The sequence below is a fragment of the Mastomys coucha genome, unplaced genomic scaffold (genome assembly GCF_008632895.1).
Source record: "Mastomys coucha isolate ucsf_1 unplaced genomic scaffold, UCSF_Mcou_1 pScaffold21, whole genome shotgun sequence".
NCBI lineage: Eukaryota > Metazoa > Chordata > Mammalia > Rodentia > Muridae > Mastomys > Mastomys coucha.
Window position 1 is genome coordinate 163,274,698 of NW_022196904.1, and position 20,381 is coordinate 163,295,078.

At 38.3% G+C, this 20,381-nt stretch overlaps 1 protein-coding gene across 5 annotated transcripts in view; it reads left to right on the top strand.

The window, feature by feature from the left end:
* The window catches only part of A1cf (APOBEC1 complementation factor), an 81,489-nt gene that overhangs the window by 32,815 nt on the left and 28,293 nt on the right, over positions 1–20,381 (top strand). For 3 of the 5 annotated variants that reach the window (XM_031384813.1, XM_031384810.1, XM_031384811.1), the window contains exons 2-4: positions 435–578; positions 16,876–17,010; positions 19,246–19,376. In XM_031384813.1, the coding sequence (XP_031240673.1) occupies positions 480–578; positions 16,876–17,010; positions 19,246–19,376 (365 nt within the window). In that variant the 5' untranslated portion in view covers positions 435–479. Of the gene's footprint in view, positions 1–434; positions 579–16,875; positions 17,011–18,773; positions 18,918–19,245; positions 19,377–20,381 lie in introns of those variants that run through there. The other 2 variants (XM_031384815.1, XM_031384814.1) reach the window with 2 other exon arrangements.

The window sequence follows — 20,381 nt, forward strand, 5'->3', positions numbered from 1 at the left end:
GCCACCATGGGGCTAGGGTTACAGCTTTGTAGGTAGTGTTGAAAATGCAAACTCAGGTCTTTGGGCTTGAGCACCAAGTGCTGTTACCTGCCAAGCCATATCCCTTCACATCTTTTCTAATTGGCATGAACTCATTTGTTTGTATATTTAGGGACATCTAAAGGTAACTGAACTGAGAATGAGTGAACTATATTCTAATTAGAGAATGGATACAATTCAGTTTTCATTGAAAAGGTTGAACATTTAAAAATTATATATAATTATGAACACATGATTTTAAAGAAACTGTTGGCCAGTCTTGTTTGAATGTGGCAGTTAGTGGTTATAACCTTAATGATTCCTTTATAGGTCTTTCCTAAAGATGCCCTTTACATGAAGGGCAATGTAGACTCGGCTATAGTAATTTACTTAATTTATCTTAAATTTGGTTTCAGTGAGCAACCCTAATTAACCTGATTTTTTGCTGATAATCACTCTCAATGGAATCAAATCACAAATCCGGGGATGGATTGAGCGGCACCCAGAAGGAAGCGGCACTCCGCGCACTGGTCCAGCGCACAGGATATAGCTTGGTCCAGGTAGGAACTTCTTGTGACATCTGCTGAGACTCAACACTAAATCCAGAGTCCTGGAAGCATCAATATCCCTTGATGCTGAAAGCCAGCAGCCCTGGTTTGATTCTTCTACAAATGTCTTTCATGGGAAAGATGAAAATAGCATATTTCATTCAGCTCTGAAGGTAACCTGGATTCTTTCTACCTGTATTATCCACAAGACCTTAATTTGTTGCTTGAAAATAGAACCGCTAACCACAGTCATGGAGACTATTACAGCTTCAAAAGAACATTCTAGAATACAAAAAGGTGGTTAGGATTCCCAGTTTTTAGTGAAGGTGACCTTAGCTAATTTCTTTAGGAATCAGTGGAGAACAGACTTCAGAAATAATCACCTTAGTTTCAAGAGAGGTCCCTGCAGATAAAGACTTCAAGATGTGGCTTCTAAGAAGGGAAACTTTTTTTTTAGCCTAGCTATTCCACGTTGTCTAGTCTATGGTATTCAATGATAACTTCTGTCCATGTTGGACCTTTGAAAAACAAAAATACAAGGGCCATGAAAAAGACCTAATTACTAGGAATTATTTGCATCTGACTAATGCCATTGGGATAATGCCTCTTAGGGAATATATGCTGCATTAAGGAGCAAGCTAGTATTAGAACCATCAAAACTACCCCGTTAGAATACACAACCCCTCTTTTGTAGTAAAACAATGTATTTGGATCCAACAGCCATTGGTTTTTACCTACATACTTTTTTAATAAACTCAAATCCTCCTACCATTCAGAATAAAAATGTTACATGCGAGTAATGACAGAATGTGCCATATCTTGGTTTTATTAGCTATCCTAAAGTTGGATTATTGGAAATGCCCTAGATTTACTTATACTAATGCTATAAATCACAAATGCATTATTATACATGATACAATGCCTCAAGTATTTATATTTTTATCCCAATAAGGAGTGCTAGTCAGGCCTTTTAAGTATTTCATGCATTTTTTTTTATTCTGTAGTGACTTTTTAAAGTTTTATTAAGTCAAGGAAGACACTGAGGTATTTGCTTCACTAAAAGCTGAGTTATTTTAGAATTACTGAACTGTAAATGTTTTTAATATCTAAAAGTAGTGACTAGCTTAAATATTTATGTATCTTTCCACCATACTAAAGTAAACACAGAAAATTCTAAAGAAATTAGTCTATAAAAGAAATATATTTAATGTAATTTCTTTTTCCCATATCAACAGGCACAGTTGGCTGTAAAGGTTGTCTTTCTTTTTAAAAAGAGATGTTTTTTCTTTCCTTTTTAAGCTAATTCTTTAAATTTTGCAAACATTTTAGTAAATTCTTCTGTAAATATTGTAGAAAAAGACAGTGACTTTAACAGTTCTTTTTATTTTTGGCTTTCCTTGGGCCTGAAACACTTATTCAGGGGAAACAACAGTGTAAAGATATTTCAACCCTTTTAAAACCTAACAGTAAATTTTAGTCACATAAGGGGAGTCCACTTACGATAGAAATGTATAAAAATCTGTCTAGAACAGCAATGAATATCTTGCTATCACAAACCTAAGTCGAAGAAAGTAAGGAAATGATTAAATAAACTCTAACTTCATAGCCATAGCCTTCAACAAGCAAAACTCAAGAGGAAAATCCTACAGCATAGAGTGCCAGTTTAACCTTATTCTCAATGTGGACAGACCATGTGTGAGATAGAATTTAGGATAGGGTAAGCCTCATGATATTTTAGGAACATTCAAGTAAAAAAGGAGTTCTTGTGAAAAGGCTAAGATTTCAGTCAAGTGTAATTATTCAGGTTCAACTTTCGGGCTCTTTCCTGTACACATCAGGGTGGAAGATGATTTCTCTTCTATTTCCAAGCTTATTCTTTGCTCTGTTAACTGCAAGTTTTCACTTTGCCTTGATGAATAAAGCAAAAGTGATCAGGGAGGAGGTTATGCTTGACTAACTGTGGCACAGGGGATTGAGAAGTTGAAGCTGCTGAGAGCCTCTGGAAGATCACAGACACCCCGATGTCACTGCTGGGGAACCCTCACCTGGCCACACTTTCTTTGACCAGGCTTCTCTCCAATGAGCTTATGTAGACACTAGCCACCTCGTGAGAAGATGGATGATAAGCCATGGGTTATTTTAGAGGGGTATCGAGACATTCAAAAACTACCTTGTTGGACAAATGTCCAAGCACTACTTAAAGTAATATTTTGTTAGCAGAATGATTATTGGATCTGAAGTTCTCTAATAATATGGAAACACAGCATTCCAAACACTAGGTGCTTAGACCTAAGTGTCCTAATTAAAGCAATTGTATGTGTATATATACATATATACACACTTTATCATGTTTTAAAATACATGCATATTTAAATGGTTTTACATTGTTAAATGTATCCTTCATTGGGCTCAAAATGTGGAATGCGACACAATCAGAAGGTCTGTAGTCTCAGCTGTTCCTTATCACACATAAGATTTTAAACAAGTTTCCTAATTTCTGGGGACCTTAATTTCCCCTAAGGTCAGTAAGGTCCACCCCACACTGTTAAACTTGATTTGTGATCTGTGCCATCTCAGTTTTTCTGGTAGACAGCCAACTGGATTGATTAGGTAGAAGAGCGACAAAGCCTTCAGAGGCTCTGTGAATCAGGGATGTCTCCTTATCCTTCCTAATATTCACAATTCCTATGCTAGGATAAAGGAATGACTAATACAAAATAGACAGAAGGGAGTATCAGTTTAAAAAAAATCTCTGAACAAAAATAAAGATGTTAATTAGCTTCTGATCTGAAGGATTTGTCTTTCTGTGTCTTTCCAGTGGTATCAAAATCCAAACCACAGAGGTGAAAGATCTGTGCCCTCTTATCAACAGCAGGGCAAACACAGCTATCAAAAATAGAATTTTACAAGTTACTTAATAACGTAAGCTAGCCTTTAATGTGGCAACTGATGCAACAACGTGTGCTTATGAGAATTAAAAGTGTAAATTGTAACCTCTTTTTTTATATAACTGGATATCCTTCCATATTTTAGCAACATTCTTTGGGAAAAGAGATTCAATGCAACCTCCTTAAAACCAAAAGATTTAAATAAATATTCCTTCTAAAAAGTTATATAAAGCTAGCAAGTTAAACTTTCAGGACCATGGCAGCACTGTGTGATGTAGAAATGTTTGGAAATTGTGCGACAGTTTTAAAATGTGAACGGCCTTTGCCTCTGAGCGATGGAGCTGTTCAAGGGTTTCCTTTTCCTACTTTTCCACTCCTAATTACATTTTCTAGATTTCTAAAGACAGAAAATATTGTTTTGAGGGTTAAAGGGGAAAAGTCACAGGACATGGAAAAGTGTCTACACCTCAACAGTCAGTTTTAAAACCTGAATGCTTGCTCTCTTACTCCTGCTTCTCTCCCTTGCCTCTTTCCTCTGTTTCCCCTCTCTCCCCGTTCCCTTCTCCTTCTCTCCACATGGTCATGGCCGGGCCCCTACTTCTCTACTCTCTCCTTCTCTCTGCCTTTCTCTGCCTTTGCTACCCTCTTAACTCCCCTCCCCATGCCCTAAATAAACTCTATTCTATACTAAAAAACAAAACAAAACAAAACTGAATGCTTGACATAACATGTTAAGAAACTACGTACGCACTATTTTAAAGCTGGAAAATAAAATATTCTCTCTAATTAAGTACACGTTTTCATGCCTGATCTTTTTCTTTGTTTTCCAGTCTCTCTGCAGTGACAGGGTTATTTGAAGGGAAAGTATCACAAAGTATAAAATACTACCGTAATTGCTCAACTAGGAAAACTGGGCAATTTTCACAGAGGAAAATTCCCTATCTCATCTGGGTGATGGGTACCTGGAGTTATTGGGCAAGGCTTGTGTTTAATGTTTGTTTCGCATTGACAGAGTCCAACCCTCCTCTTAGCAGTTAGACAACTACCCTAGAATTACAAACCACAGACTGGAAGCTCAGCCACCTATAGCTACCACCTCTATCTAAACTCAATACACATGCAAACAGCTTCTACACTTCAAAGGGTTAATATTCTGTTAAAATCCTAAATGTCAACTATCTGTCCTTTATCAGAAATGAGTTTGCCGATCTCAAATGTCTACCTTGATCTGCAACCCTGTTTCTGAAACTAATCCACAAATCTTTTTTTGTTGTTGTTGTTGTTTTTTGTTTTGTTTTGTTTTTGTTTTTCGAGACAGGGTTTCTCTGTATAGCCCTGGCTGTCCTGGAGCTCACTCTGTAGACCAGGCTGGCCTCGAACTCAGAAATCCGCCTGCCTCTGCCTCCCAAGTGCTGGGATGAAAGGCGTGCGCCACCACCGCCCGGCCTAATCCACAAATCTTAAGGAAAACTTCCAACATAGAAAATTATGTTTCCGAAGACAACAGTGAATGAAAAAAAAAGAAAAGAAAAGAAACAGAAATAGAAAGGAGGAAGACACGACCACTCCTCAAATATGAAAAAGATGTTTATTATAGATACAGGGAGAAAGCAGGCAGACAGAAGAGTGTAGGCTGAGCATGGCCAGCAGACATGAGAGGGGAAGGGGAGGGAGAGCAAGAGAGGAGACGGCAACCTACCAAGAGAGGTGGTCCAGGCCAAGAGACTAAGATGGTAAAAGGGTAAAAGGACTGACCGCCAAAATGGCTGGACTATATGGAGAAGAGCCACTGGGGGAAGGGCAGCCCCTGGGCTTGAGAAATTTAGGAAAGGGGCAGGGTATGCCAGACATACTCTGTAACAGATAGGGACCCAGGGACGCTGGAAGAAGCTGACAGCCAGGTCTACTTTTATATGTTAAGTAGATACCAGTTTAGCCATTTGTCCTGGGAAATAGATACAACCCTCTTTATTTCCACTATGCATGCTAACTCAAGCAAGCACTGAGGCTTTATCCCTGCATGTATTGATGTATTGATTGACTCCACAAAGAGAATTGTTAGTTTCCACCTTTGTGAAGAATACTCTCATTGGAAAACAAAAACAATAAAGAAAGAAAAAGGAGCAACAATCAAAGTCAGGTCCTGAGCAACTTGGGTTTGATCCATAAACCAGGCCACACGACAGAATGGCAGGTGACCTTCTTCAGACACGATGCCACTGGAGCTGACATTTAGGGGATGGAAGCAAGCAAAGCTTTCAAGGAGCCGAGAAGATACCAGCATCCCTGGCAGAGGGACCATGTCTTAACTGAAATATTTGTCAAATGCATGACACCTTTGAGGAAGTAAAGAGATTTGTTTCAAAGATTGCCACATTAACCAGGCATGAGCCTGGTTACTTTAACAATCCCCCACCTTTAATTCTCATGTTTAAACTCTACACGTAGGCTGTGGTTTCAACAGACACATCCCCATGCCAATCTAGTAGAAGTAATTCCTCTGTTATTGTTCCCTCTTTCCAGCTGTGTCACAATGACACAGAAGATTGGGCATTGCCGTGAATGGCTTATATCTTTAGGGTCATGAACAAAATAGGAAATTATTACAAAATATAACAACAGGAACACAGGTAGAGCTCAAAGCAAGACTGTTTGCTAACATTTGCAAGGCCCTAGATTCCAGTTCCAGCTCTGCAAATTGGTAATAGTCCTACTGATAGTGATAATAGCAATAATATTAGCAAGGAGAGATGCATTACCAAAGGTGTAAATTGTAACATCAATTACTTTTTAAAGACATGACCCTAGTCATTGGTTTAAAATAATCTGTTAAAACTATAGAATTGTTTTTAATGAGCCTCTTACTAAACACAAAGTAAAACCTCATTACAGGGATCTTGAGAGATGATGGCTCAGTGGTTAAGAGTAACAGGGGTTGATTTCTAGCACCCAAAGAGTAGCTAAGAAAGTGTTTGTAACTTCAGCTTCAAAGGATCCAGCATCCATTTCTTACCTCTGGGTACTAAGTGCACACATATTTCATAGGCATTCCTGCAGTAAAAGACTCATACACATAGGGTATTTGAGGAGCACACGTAAAATCTAAATCAATCTTATCTTAAAATGCTCATTATAACTACAATTTAAAACAGAAATGAAAACACTGCCAGAGAAAAATCAATTAACCAAGTGGAAGATAGTGAAAGAAGGAAGGAATAGACAATTTATGAAGACAACTTATAAAGACAACTAAATGGAAGTTGTCTTTAAAAATCAGTAATTACCTTGGATAAAAATGGACTGAATTTTTCAGTTAAAAGGCAGACTTACACACACACACACACACACACACACACACACACACACACACACACACACACTCACACAAGACCCATTGCTATGCTGCTCCTGTCACCTGAGGGGGGCATGTGAACTGAAAGGGAAGCAGTAGGAAGCTATTCATGCACAAAGAACACAAAGGAGATATAAGAAGTTGCACAGACACCCACTAGCACACATGTGAAATTAAAAAAAAAAAAAACCTGTAAAAGAAGACAAAGGTTATCAAATAAAGAATTCAATTTGACAAAAAGCTGCAAATAGTGGGATAAAAGCAATGGAGAGCCTGGGGACTGCAGGGGGACTGCAGGGGCAACAGCATGGGGAACTGCAGGGGACTCGGGCAACTGCAGAGGGCACTGTGCGAGGGATTGTGGGGCAGGGGCTGGACTACAAAGGATACCACTTGATGTCACCTACACTGGCTCAGAAAGAGGACGATGGCAAAATCAGAGCAGTTTGAACTTAGTCTTCACCACTGCACATATATCCTAAAGACAGAGAGAAAACACGCTTCATGGTGGAGCACAGCTTCTGGTCTTTTCTCTCACCACCTCTTCCTTCCCAGGCTGCCCAAGAACTTAGATGTTTGTCAGTTCAAAGCACCCAGAACGGGAAGAGTCAAATTCTTGGAGACATGAGCTTCTACATGCTTGTCCCTCCAGCCACTCAAGGAATAATTTTATTTTAAAGTTCAGAAGAGCCTTGCTTCTTCTAGACAGAGATGTAATAAAGCCGTGTGGAATCCTCCAAAGGAAGGAACAATTTTGTGAGCCCCTTTTGTGAGTGGGTCCAACGTCATGTGGTTGGGAACTTCATCATCCCAGGAAACACATGTGTTCCTGCAACTTTTCAAATAGTGATGAATTGGCTCTCAAACTCCCTAACAGAAAAAGCACAAGAGCTTCTAAGCAAAAGAATCAGCATTGTCACAAGCTCGCATTGTGGTGCCTTCCCTCGGACTAGAAGCAAAGAAGTGTTCTATTTCATCAACTTAAAATTAGTGTGAAGTTCATTTTCAAAATGTGCAGAGTCAGACAGGGGCCTTAACTTTGGACTCTGTTTTCAGGCAACCTCAAGAGTTTCCTAAGAGCTATCTACTTGTTGATTTTGGTTAGCAAACAGAAATAAGTGACTCTTCATCTTTAGAATCTAAACCTTAGTCAGAGATAAAGACAAAACAGAACAAATAAACAACAACAACAACAAAACCCCACAACATTGTCACATACAGACCAATGGAGAAATTGATGACTTCAGCAGCTTTGAATCTTTATGATGTTGACCTAAAAGTACTGGGCAGGCTGCTGAGGCAATCTTACATGGAATGTTGTAACAATATTAAGGAAAGCTAATCCCATTCAAGATTATTCCATTTTCAATTCATTCACGCTTTCTGGTAAGTAAAGTTGGAGTCATGTCTTTATCCTTCAGTCCTGGTAATCTTTCAAACAGAAAGAACAGGACAAATGATTTGAGATCTCAGTAGATAACAATTTCAACGAGTAACATGATCATGATTTCCTTGTTTTGTGAATGTCTTTTATAACTATCTTGATTTATACTATATACATTTATATATGCATAATCTTCTTTAGGTCAGAGTGGGACAGTTCAAAGAAAGTCATTATATAATAAAAGAATAAGCTGGGCAGTGGTGGCCCATGCCTTTAATTCCAGCACTTGGGAGGCAGAGGTAGGTGAATTTCGGAGTTCAAGGCCAGCCTGGCTTACAGAGTGAGTTCCAGGACAGCCAGGGCTATACAGAGAAAACCCCGTCTCCAAAAACCAAAAAATTAAAAATAAATAAAGTAAATAAATTAACTAAAAAAATAACTAACAGAATAGCTATGTGTATGCAAATGGAAATTTGCTGATTTTTCAAACTGCAAGGATAGTCCTTCTAAGGCTTCCACTGATTGGCTCACATTCATCCTGGAAACATTTTCACATATTCCAATACAGTATCAAAACTCCTTCTGAAAAACATCCTGACACTCCCACAAGACTTCCTAGTAAGTTTCCTAGTAAGGGCTACTTTTTAATAGATTAAAGGCAAGAAAGATTGAGCACTGTCTTGCTAAGCCCCCCAGCTTTCAAAGAATCAAGTTTCACAAAAGTGTGATAGAAAGAATCAAAACACTGTGGAATGTCTTACACAACTAAAACCAGCTGCATTAGAAAAGACAGCCCTTGGCATGTGTGGAAATAGGGGCAGACAGAGAGCAATTATCCAGACCCAGTCTTCCTTATCATGTCTGTCTACACATGGGCAGTTTATGTCATTTAACTAGATCTTTAGCTGCTATTATATTGGTTAATTTTAAAAGTCATACCTAACTTAGAGCCTTTTAAATTTTTTTCTGTTCATAACCCCCTTCTTGCCTACTAAGTTTTTTGGGTTTTTTTTGTTTTTATTTTGTTTTTGTTTTTGTTTTTGTTTTTTGAGACAAGGTTTCTCTGTATAGCCCTGGCTGTCCTGGAACTCACTCTGTAGACCAGGCTGGCCTCGAACTCAGAAATCCACCTGCCTCTGCCTCCCAAGTGCTGGGATTAAAGGTATGTGCCACTATCGCCCGGCCAGCCTCCTAAGTTTTTATGCATCCCTATTTATATGGGTATATCAAATAGTCATACAAATCAAACATTTGCTAATAATTAGTCAAAGTAAATTTATCTTAAAAAGTTTCCTTTGATAGACATATGGCTTTATCATTAACCAAAAATGAAAGCAAACTTTAATACTCTGAGCTGGTCCCTTGCTTTGCATGAAGAATTAAATCTTGGCTGCACATTTGGCAGTGAAAGGCACAGAACATCACTAATGCTTTTCAGAATTGATTGATATTTGACCTTGTACTCAGCGATGCTGAGAACAGCTCATCTTATACACACATAATGCAGACTAGCAGATTTCAGAAATTGTTGGAAACTGTGCCCCAAAAGTAAGCCAAAATTCATCTAATGATTATTTTATGAAACTCGAGTCAGTAATTCAAACAAAAATTTTTAAAAAATCAAACATCCTAACATAATAAAACCCAAAGGTACACTAATTTAATGATTACATGCTGAGAGGTAAGGGTAAGAAAATAGTCATTTCCCATAACTAAATCATTATAGTCTGTCAAACCAGAAATGTTTTTATGTAAGTTAAAAAAACAAAACTATGATTTGTGAGATAGGATAGTTTTGAACTTGAGCCCTGGTTTATTTAGATAGCACTCACTGGCATTGAGTGGACCAATCAATAGGCAGCATTTGTGCGCACATGCCCATGTGCACATGCTGTGTGTTTACAACCAAGGCTGCAGTGAAGTTTCAGGATGCAGTCCAGGTGAGCGCTCCCAGAAAACACCTAGGATTCATCACACTTTTGCTTTTGAACACCTTTTTGGTTGTTGAGTGTTAAGAAACTTACTGATACCAAAATGTTCAGGACTCCATTTTTATTGGCACAACCCCACATGGAAGGCATAGCCTAGAGTTTAACAGTCTGAGGCTACTGGCTAAATGACACACTGTAAACGCCCAAACCACGTGAGTGTGTTGGCCAAGCTCTTCACCGTTCATATCTAAAGTTCCAGAGGCACCTAGATGTTGGAAGGATGCTTCACGATGCATGTCCAGAACCACGAGTGTGTGGCCAGAGCACAGCAATCCCAGGACTCAGCGCGTGGTTCGTAACCCATCATTATGCAAACTGCTTTTCAAGAGGCGAGCGTGTCTATGATGCCAGTTGGCGCTTTCGATCTTCTCTTATGTCGAAACAAATATACATGCTCAGAATATGTTTTCTGACTTCTGATTTTTTTTTCTATGCTTGAATTTAGTGTCCTTGTGGATGGTTAACAACGTTATAAGGTACAGGTTATTTTTTAAAGAAAGTTGCTTTTGAAGTTTCAGACATTAAGATATTGATTCCCTGAGAAGTTTGCAACACATGCCCCTCAAAGATAAAGAAGTATCAAGAGATTTTATTAAAAGACTCCATTTGCTTTTTAAAAAACTGTCTCCTTCCTTATGATACTACTAATAACTTAAAATGAAGGTGGGAGAGGGAACTATGTGCCAAAGCAATAGATCTTCAAAGGCCTTCAGGCAAAGATGTTTTCCGGAACTATAGCTTATACCTTGCCTGGATTATAAAAAAATAACTAATGAGATAACTCCAACACTAAGAGTATGTACAAAAGAAAAATAATGACAACAAAAACCTTCCAAATCTAGTCAGGTATGGTGGTGCATGCCTCCTATCCCAATACTCAGGAGGATAACACACTAGCTGGGACGGGACGACCCAGGAGTACCTGTGTCTCACAAAATAAACAAACAAACAAACTATACCAAAAAAAAACCCAAAAAACAAAAAACAAAAAACTGACCTTTGTGTAGAATTAAGAAAAGAAAGATCCACTATAGTATAGCACTGTTGTAGAAGGCAACAAACCTACATTTTAGTATATCTTAACTCGGTCCTAGGAGACTTGCCTATCACATACTGGGAGAGCCATAATACAGGCAGAATATAAAAGAAATATAGTCTAAATAAAATCTTTTAGTCAGTCTTGCAATTTTTTTTTTTTTTTGGTTTTTCGAGACAGGGTTTCTCTGTATAGCTCTGGCTGTCCTGGAACTCACTCTGGACCAGGCTGGCCTCAAACTCAGAAATCCACCTACCTCTGTTTCCCAAGTGCTGGGATTAAAGGCGTGTGCCACCACGGCCCAGCCAGTCTTGCAAATTGATAGCAGCAGAATCTAGACAAATGGTCCAAAGCACTGGTGCTGATTCAGAGAACCATGCAAAGGTTTTCACCCTGAAACCATTTCTCTGCGTATGGCAGGATGATGGGACTTAACAAATCGATCAATTGGCCAGCAATTTCCAGTTTGGAAAAGATGCATAATTTCTTCTCTCTTAGAGAAGAGACAAAGTAGAAATAACCAAAGAGAACCAGAAAAAAAAATATTACAAACTTAATATAAAAATCTCCATTCATTAAATGATTTAAAATGAATAGTGACTGGCGAGGGTCCCTATTTAATGATCTCCCTGTTTATAAACAAGCTCACATCCAGGAGGAAACCATCGGGTCTCCCTATTTGGTGAAGCTGGTAAAGACAGTAAACACGGCAGCATGGAGAGCAATGGTGGATTAGTCTGAGAATAAAATAAGCAAAAGAAAAAAAAAGTTTGCGTACTAAATTGGTCATCAAGCTCACTTGATTGAGAAACATGAGACCTTCGGTATAGCATTTTCTGCAATAAGTTAAACTGCTGGAATTTTAGACAATTTATGTAATATCTCTGAACCCTGTGTTTCCCATAAAAATAAGTATATATGGGCTAATACTGTATGGACCATGGACATCTATGTTGTAACTAAAAGCCTGGCCTTGGGATTCACTTGTCTTTGCCACTAATGCCATGTGCATGAGTTTAGGTGCACTCTGTGTCTTTGATTATAAGTGGGGGAGATTACGTGAATCAATACATTTGAAGCACTTACATAGTGCCTGACTCAATTACAGTAAGCTGTTGTTTTGCTGCCGTTGTTTTTATGTACAAATAACAGAAGTTAGTTTTGGCTAGCTAAACAGAAAAATCTTTTGTTTAAAAAATATTGTGTTTTAAAAGTGTTTAAAATTTTTGGATTTTTTAATTCAGCACTTTTTGAGAATTTCATAAATGAGTACCATATTGACATCATTTCTATCATTTTCTTTCCCTCTCCAATTTTTCTTATGTACCTACTCTCTCTCTCTCTCTCACTCTCTCTCTCTGTCTCTCTCTCTGTCTCTCTCAAACTCCTGATCTCTTTTTCAGTGTTATTAGTGATGATAGATAGATAGATAGATAGATAGATAGATAGATAGATAGATAGATAGATAGATAGAGGCATACATAGAGACATAGAACATAATGCGTCAATTTAGTGTTGCTCATATGTACGTGTATTTATATTTCAAAAGTATCCATCTATAGCTGCTGCTGGAAGTTTAAATTTTGAAAACAAGGATAAAAGGGAAACTCTTCAGTATGAAACTCAAAGGCCCATTATAATTATGAGAAAATTAACCCACCATACTCAAATGCTCAACCCTGAAGTGTGAGCTATTAAAACTTTGTGCCAGCCAGATGGTGGTGGCACACGCCTTTAATCCCAGCACTTGGAAGGCAGAGGCAGGCAGATTTCTGAGTTCGAGGCCAGCCTGGTCTACAGAGTGAGTTCCAGGACAACCAGGGCTATACAGAGAAACCCTGTCTCAAAAAAATAAAAAACAAACAAAAAAAAAACAAAAAACAAAACAAAACAAACAAAAAAACCCTTTGTGCCAGAATTCAATGTTATCACTAATAAAATTATGCCTGTCTTAGTTGCTGCAAGGGAAGCTAGAAAAGCAAATGTCTGACATTTTTAAAACCTCAAGAAGGTATTCTTCATAAATGTACAAAAATTTCCAATGCATGGTGGAACGAAATAAACTTTTAACATTAATTCTAAGACTTACTGCCCAGCATGATCTATTAAACAAAGTTATCTGGTTTTGTGCAGGGTCAAGAAGGTGGTAGCCATAATTTCATCTGGAAAAACTTGAAGCATCTGAGGAGGAGGAAATTCCAAACACTCTTGACATAAACTGAGTTACTAGGCAGCCTCGTCATGGAATACATAAAAAAGAAACAGAGCTTGTAGCTAGAATTGAGTCTTTTACTTTTTAATTAGACAGTTAAAAGTTTTCTACCTATGTATGTGGGTGAAGAAACAGAAAAGATTTTACAGACTTGATTAGAAAGAAAGGTAAAAGTTCCCAACGTTGAATAAACATCCTCTCACTTTTAAAAAGACTCTAAGAAAATGTCTCTAATCTGTTTCCCTAAACTATTAATATGTTTGGGTTGCTGAGGATAATAAGGCCCAGTGGCTATGAGCCAGAGGGGAAAAGCACAGTTCTAGCCTGGCTTTACCTATTTTAAACTCCTCAACTATAAAAATAGGGTCTGAAATATCAGCCCACTGTCCTTTCAGAGTAATGGACAGCTATTCTGACCCCGTGACTAATGCCCAAGGCCTGCTTCAAATTGCTCTGAACTTCTCCCGCTGGTGCATTCCAAGCCTGGTGGGTGGTTCCCAGGGCAAATGCTCCCCATTGCATGAACTTCAGGGCTTCTCTAAACCGGTCAGACTCTGCAATCCCCAAGACTATTATTGGGCATTTTTTCATGTGTTTATAGAAACCACAAAAACACAATTAATAAGCTTCTGAACCACATGAACAAATGGAGCCTTCACACCCATGCCGTACACGGTAGTATTTTTAGTAACTACCGCATTCAAGACAATAGAAATGAGATTTCAAAAGGTCAGTCTGCTTATTGCTAATTTATTTTCAAGTCGAAGGAATCTTGTGAAATCAAAGATTCCAGATGCCTCTTTGCCATTAGGGAACATGAATTTGATTTTCTCAATCTGAGGGGTAAAAGTATTGGCTAAATTTATACTTGTATTCTAATAATTAGTTGGGTATTATAAATGTCTAAAATGCACAGGAAACAGGATAGTGAGGACAGCTATCACCCAAATAGTGAGATTTGGCCCAGGGAGGAAGTGGTGATCAGCATTAATAATTTGCCCCTCTGTACACAGTCAGTGTAAAATATGTTCTCCCCAGAATTTTGTGTAATTAAATGACTGGAAATTGGAAAGAGTGTTAAGTGAGGCAGGGCACTTTCTGCTTAGTGGACACTTTTTGCTTAGACAGGACATTTTCAAGTGTTGAGTTTAACGTGTATGTTGGTTGTAAGTCCCTGAGCTTTCCAACATTAAGGTCATATAATATGTAATGATTATGTAATATATAATTACATATTTTGATACATAACTTACATATGTTATGTAATTATTCAATATATCTAGGAATTAAGCTGATAAACTCAGGCTGACTTCCTCTGTCCAGACTCTGCCTTGTCTATCTAACAGCCTCATGACCTCAGCAAATTACTCTCTGACCTTTAATCATCTATACACGTCACAGCTATGGTTCCTGGATCAAATGCTGCTCTGAGGCCAGGATGCTATGTGGCATGCAGGAGCTGGTATCCAGGTATTAACTGGAAAACCAGAAAATAAAACTTTGACTATCTTCACGAATGTCAAATTGATATGTTTAGAGAACTCTTGGTTAGGATATAGATACCATGTTCTCGGCAGGGGTATACTTTTTGTTGTTGTCTTACTAAAAAGATAAAATTCATCATTTCTCTGGCATGTTAGTGATATCGAGGTTCCGCTGCTATGGTAAGACTGTAAGGTAAGAAATTGCAAGCCCTCTATAGGTGAAGCTTTAAAGATTTAGTAAGATGAAGCCTGCCCAATTGCTTGAAGCGAAAATGTAACCCAGGCTTCCTTTTGTCTTATTATTTAAAGCAACATCAAATACAATACTAAGACTATAAAGGGGAACCTGACTACAGACATCTTGTAAAATATGGCAAATCAAAGAGCATTAGAGCGAACTCTGAACAAATAACGGCTAAAGTTAGTGTACACAGAGAGTAAACTTGGTACTCCAAGCTGATTTGCCTTTACTTTAAATAATAAACAGTCCCCCCAACAAAACAAAATCTTTAAACTAAAACATCCCTCTTAAAAGTACACGTAGAAACATTTGGAAAGGCAGACTGAGTTTCTGCCAGTAATTACTGTGGAGAATGGATGGAGTGATACGGTGGGGTGTTTTCCTTTTTATTCTGTAGATTACATTTGTTACCCAACACCATGCATCCTAGCACAAAACTGCCTAATGAATTGATGGTGACTTTTGTGATGAATGCCAACATTTGGCCCCTTTAATAGTCATGATAAAACATGATGGTCTAGTGTTCTAATGGTGCTGATGTGCTGCAGTGTCTCTTGTTTATCTTCCCCCAGCAAATGAACTGCAGCTTCCAGTAGCACTGGATTGTGCTCATACATGGGTCTCTAACCCCTAGGAAGGTGGATCACTGGCACTGGAGGAAAAAGCCAGCATAATTCTTCTCCAAAAAGAACCTCTATTAGGTCAGGAGTGAAGAATAGAAGTCAGTTCTATTTGGACTGAGAACATCTCCTTGCTCCTCACATGAAGAGACAGCATTAGGAAACATATCCTACTATCCTGTCATCTTTGGGAACATACTCAAATCCCTCATCAGCTATCCCCCAAATTAGACAGTTCACATCTCCAAATGTTGACCTTCATGTTTTTATATTTAGAGGGTTTCTCCATTGCCTGTCTTGACTTAGGAAAGAAAGGAAAGGAGGAATTAGTAACAGCTGAGTATTGGGCCAAGAGCCAAGCCTTGCCTATTTGATGTAGGTTAACCTCTTGACAAAGGCTACTGTTGCCACTGCTTGGCACATGAGAAAACTAAGGTGCTGAGAGACTGTAATTCACCTAAAGTCCCACAGCTAGTGAATAATGAATGAAGTCAAAACAATCCATGCTAAGAGTGCTGCTACTACACACAACTCTAACGTTAAATCAGAGCCCAGATATCAATTATAATTGATCACTTAATAACCTGCCTTTGGGACATTCCTACAACAATAGGACAAACTATCTCCTTAATTGGTTACGAAGCTAGGACTCCATTAAATGTTTCACCACAGTAAAATGAAGTGACAAAGATAATAATTTCTTAAAAGACAAACACAGAGCCACAAACTTTGGTCATTTCCCCAGACCTGTGGTGGATTCTGAAGCACTCCTCGGTATTAGGGCACATACTCTCACTCTAAGACATTGTAACTGATAAGGAATCATGTAGCTATATCTTTGAATAACTTCTATTGTTCAGTATTTGACATGTCAGCTCTGCTTACCTTGAGCAAGCTTTTGAAGCAGAGAAGTGCTACACTGAGGCATAAACGAGTCTTTAACTTTTAACTTCTAGATAATCAACTATAATTACTTGACAATCTCAAATATTTCCCAAAGTCGTCCTCAACTAAAATGATTTGTAAAAAATGAGAAAAATGAACTAAAGATTTTGTTGTTTTATTTCCTCTTTCAAACACCATCTCCCCCTGAACACACAGGAAAATGGACAAAGGAAGTATGGTGGTCCTCCACCAGGCTGGGATGCTGCACCCCCAGAAAGGGGCTGTGAGATCTTCATCGGGAAACTTCCCCGGGACCTTTTTGAGGATGAACTCATACCATTGTGTGAAAAAGTGAGTCCAAATTTAATTTCTTCTTTCAGGAGAAAAACATCATTCTCTTTAGTTTGCTTTTACTGTTTTCGCCTTTCTTTACATCCCTGTGTATGATGCATGTGTACGATGTGCGTATGTTTAAGCTCGTGTGTGAGTGTGGATGAAAACCTCATCCACATGTGTAGAGGCCAGAGGATAGCACCAGTATCTGTCATCACTTTCTATTTTGTTTAGGTCAGGGTATTGTTCACTGCTGCACATGCAAGGCTAGCTGGTTCATAAGCTTCCAGATTTCTCCTATCTCAGCATCCCAGCTCACTGTAGAAGCCCTGGGATTGCAATTGCATGCTATTGCAACTGGCTTTACATACATCCTCCTGCTTGTATGGCAAGCACTTTGCCCAGTGTGCTATCTCTTCAGTGCCCAGTTTGATGGTTCCCTCCCAAGTCCCACATGTCAAATATAGACAGTGTTAAAATCCTCCCAGACATCAATGACTGTCCCTTATATTAGTGCCTTTGCCCAGCTCTTTTGTCCTATTGAACTGATGAATTGAATGACCACTGCTGACAACTCTCAAATTCATATCGCTTCCTCCAATCTCCAAGCTGAATCACTGCAAATTTAATGTATCTAACAATATACAGAGCAGAGTAGCAATCTGCCAAAGATAAGCTATTGCTCCAATCTGACATCTTACTATAAAGATTTATTTATTTTTTATTTTATATATGTGAGTGTACTGTCACTACCTTCAGACACACCAGGAGAGTGCATCAGATCCCATTACGGATGGTTGTGAGCCATCATGTGTTTGCTGGGAGTTGAACTCAGGACCCCGGAAAAGCAGCCATTGCTCTTAACCACTGAGTCATCTCTCCAGCCCTTACTATGACTTTATAAAGAACAGCATTTTATATAAGAAATCATGTATGCTTGCCATGGCTTAAATATGTATCTATATACGTTGACATAAATAAATTTTCTTCGGCAAGTAGAATTGATTGTCTTACTTAATGCAATGAACAGATTAAGAGCATGGTTACTCAATGTTCTTATATGATTACTAAGGAATACATTTCCTTAGTTCCAAATGGCATCTCGAGACTAAACTCAAAATTAGAAAGAACACAATCTGAAAGTTAATTTGTAACACTTTACCAGATGTATTTTTTCAGCACACCATTTAATATGAGAAGTTGGCTTTTCCCCTATCAATTTTAACAATTGATAAAAATCAATTGTTAGCATGTGTAATCTCTGAACCAGAGCCCATGGTTTTATACATGGAATCCTAGCTTGGCATACTAAAACTCCCGAAAATGGCAGACACATGGGACAGGTGAAAACTGCTCATCTTTCATGAAGAAGAAATAGATCCTTCTCAGTGAGTCCTTTGGAGTTCAGTAGAGAAAGGCTACGCAGAAAACAGCCAAGCACTGAAGTTGTGTGCAGGCTTAATGGCATCTCTTCTCATATGTCTATTGTATATATTTGGACCACCCTGCTTACAAAAGCTAGGGGTAATAAACCGCTTAGCCCGGATTACTCTTGATAGTTGGAGTACAGAGGAGAGTAAGGGCAAGCAGGGTAGATGGAGAAAACGTCCCTTTTTCTGTAAGGTTCTGATCCTCTCCCAGTTCTGTTGAGGCTAGGATTCCTTTTCATCCTAGAATCTGCTAAAATAAGAGTGCTCTCCAGGCCACCTATGAAATATGCTGTGTTCATTCTGACATCATAGCACTAGGGGAAAGACAGCCAGGAAGTTAGTTTAGCAAGGTCCCAAATGAGTACCCTCATTTCCTGTTATAAATGTCAGTGACAGAGCATAGCCGCGTTAAGGTCAAAGCATGGAGACCCTAGAGGATGACTCAGAAGTCATGGGCAAGTCTACCAGGAAACTGCTTCTGATGACAGATGCATTGTGGGTCCCCAAGACATTACATAAATTTCCAGATACTTGTATGACAGAAGTCACTTGCTCAGCCAAAAGTCCGTTCTGTTATCTGAGGCTGAAATGCCATTTGTCTATATTTTCTTTATTTAACTCAGCTTTTCCCATGAGTTAGACAATTAATCTAAAGCCCGCATAAAAGTATGTAAACCATTCCCCATGGATACAAATGCCAAACATGGCAGGAGGCAGATTGGCAAGTATCGAGCATGTGTGTGTGTGTGTGTGTGTGTGGTGTATAAGTACATTTGGGAGTATAGACATGTAAATAAGAATGTTCTATTTCAATTCATTACAGATTGGTAAAATTTATGAGATGAGATTGATGATGGATTTTAATGGTAACAACAGAGGCTATGCATTTGTAACATTCTCAAATAAGCAGGAAGCCAAGAATGCAATCAAGCAACTTAATAATTATGAAATTCGGTAAGTTCCTCATCTGCTAGACACAAGCTGATTCTAAAACTGCACCTGCATCTGTTTTCTATCAAGATAGTGTATATTTGTAAGCTAGCCAAACTAGGAATAAAATGCTAGATCTTTCTTCAGTAAAAATGATCTGGTTAAACATTTATTTAATCTCATTACTGTATGAGGTATAAAGTCCACAGAGATAAAATGTATTAATTAACTAATTTCATTAATATGTACTGAATACTCTTCCAGATATTAGAAATATATCAAGATATCTTCTGTTCCCATAGAACACAAATATGAAAGATTAAATAAATAACTTGTAAACATAAAACTGAGGAGGGGTAAGATTCTGTGGAGAGAATGCTACTTGATTTGTTAGTTTTAAGAAAATACTCTATGAGAAAGTAAAATTTGATCTGATGTTTGGATGAAAAATGAGTCAAGACAGTCAGACCCTAAAGAAGGTTATTCAAAGAAAAGAAAAAGCAACAAATGGCAAGTAAAAAATTCCTAAAATTAAAACAAAATTGATGTTTAATATGTTTTAAAGACAAGAAGAAAAATCCAGAAGAGGAAAAAGAAAAAAATGGTTAAAGGCAGGACCATTGGAGAACATCATCCCTGCTGGAGAATCTGAACTTATGTATATAAAGACCTAGAATTAGAGGAGAATTTTAGATGGCTTTATGAATTTTAAAGCATGGTTATGGCCTTTGGCCAGACAGCCAACTACAGTAGAGCGGGGCCTGAAAGAGGGAAACCATGTCAAAGGCTGAGGCACATTCTAGATCTAGACAAGAAATGACAGTGACTCCATGAGTGACCACAAGCAAAAGGGACAAAAAGGATTAAGAACTAGACATCCTGGGGAAGCCAGAGGAGGGGACCATGATGACTCGATAGCACATTCAGAATTTGGGCAAATAACATGGGATTTGATTCCAAGTATCTGTGAAAGTGGGTGTTCCATTGGGAAAAGAGACTAGGGAAAAGCAGGGAGCATGTGAAGTGTTC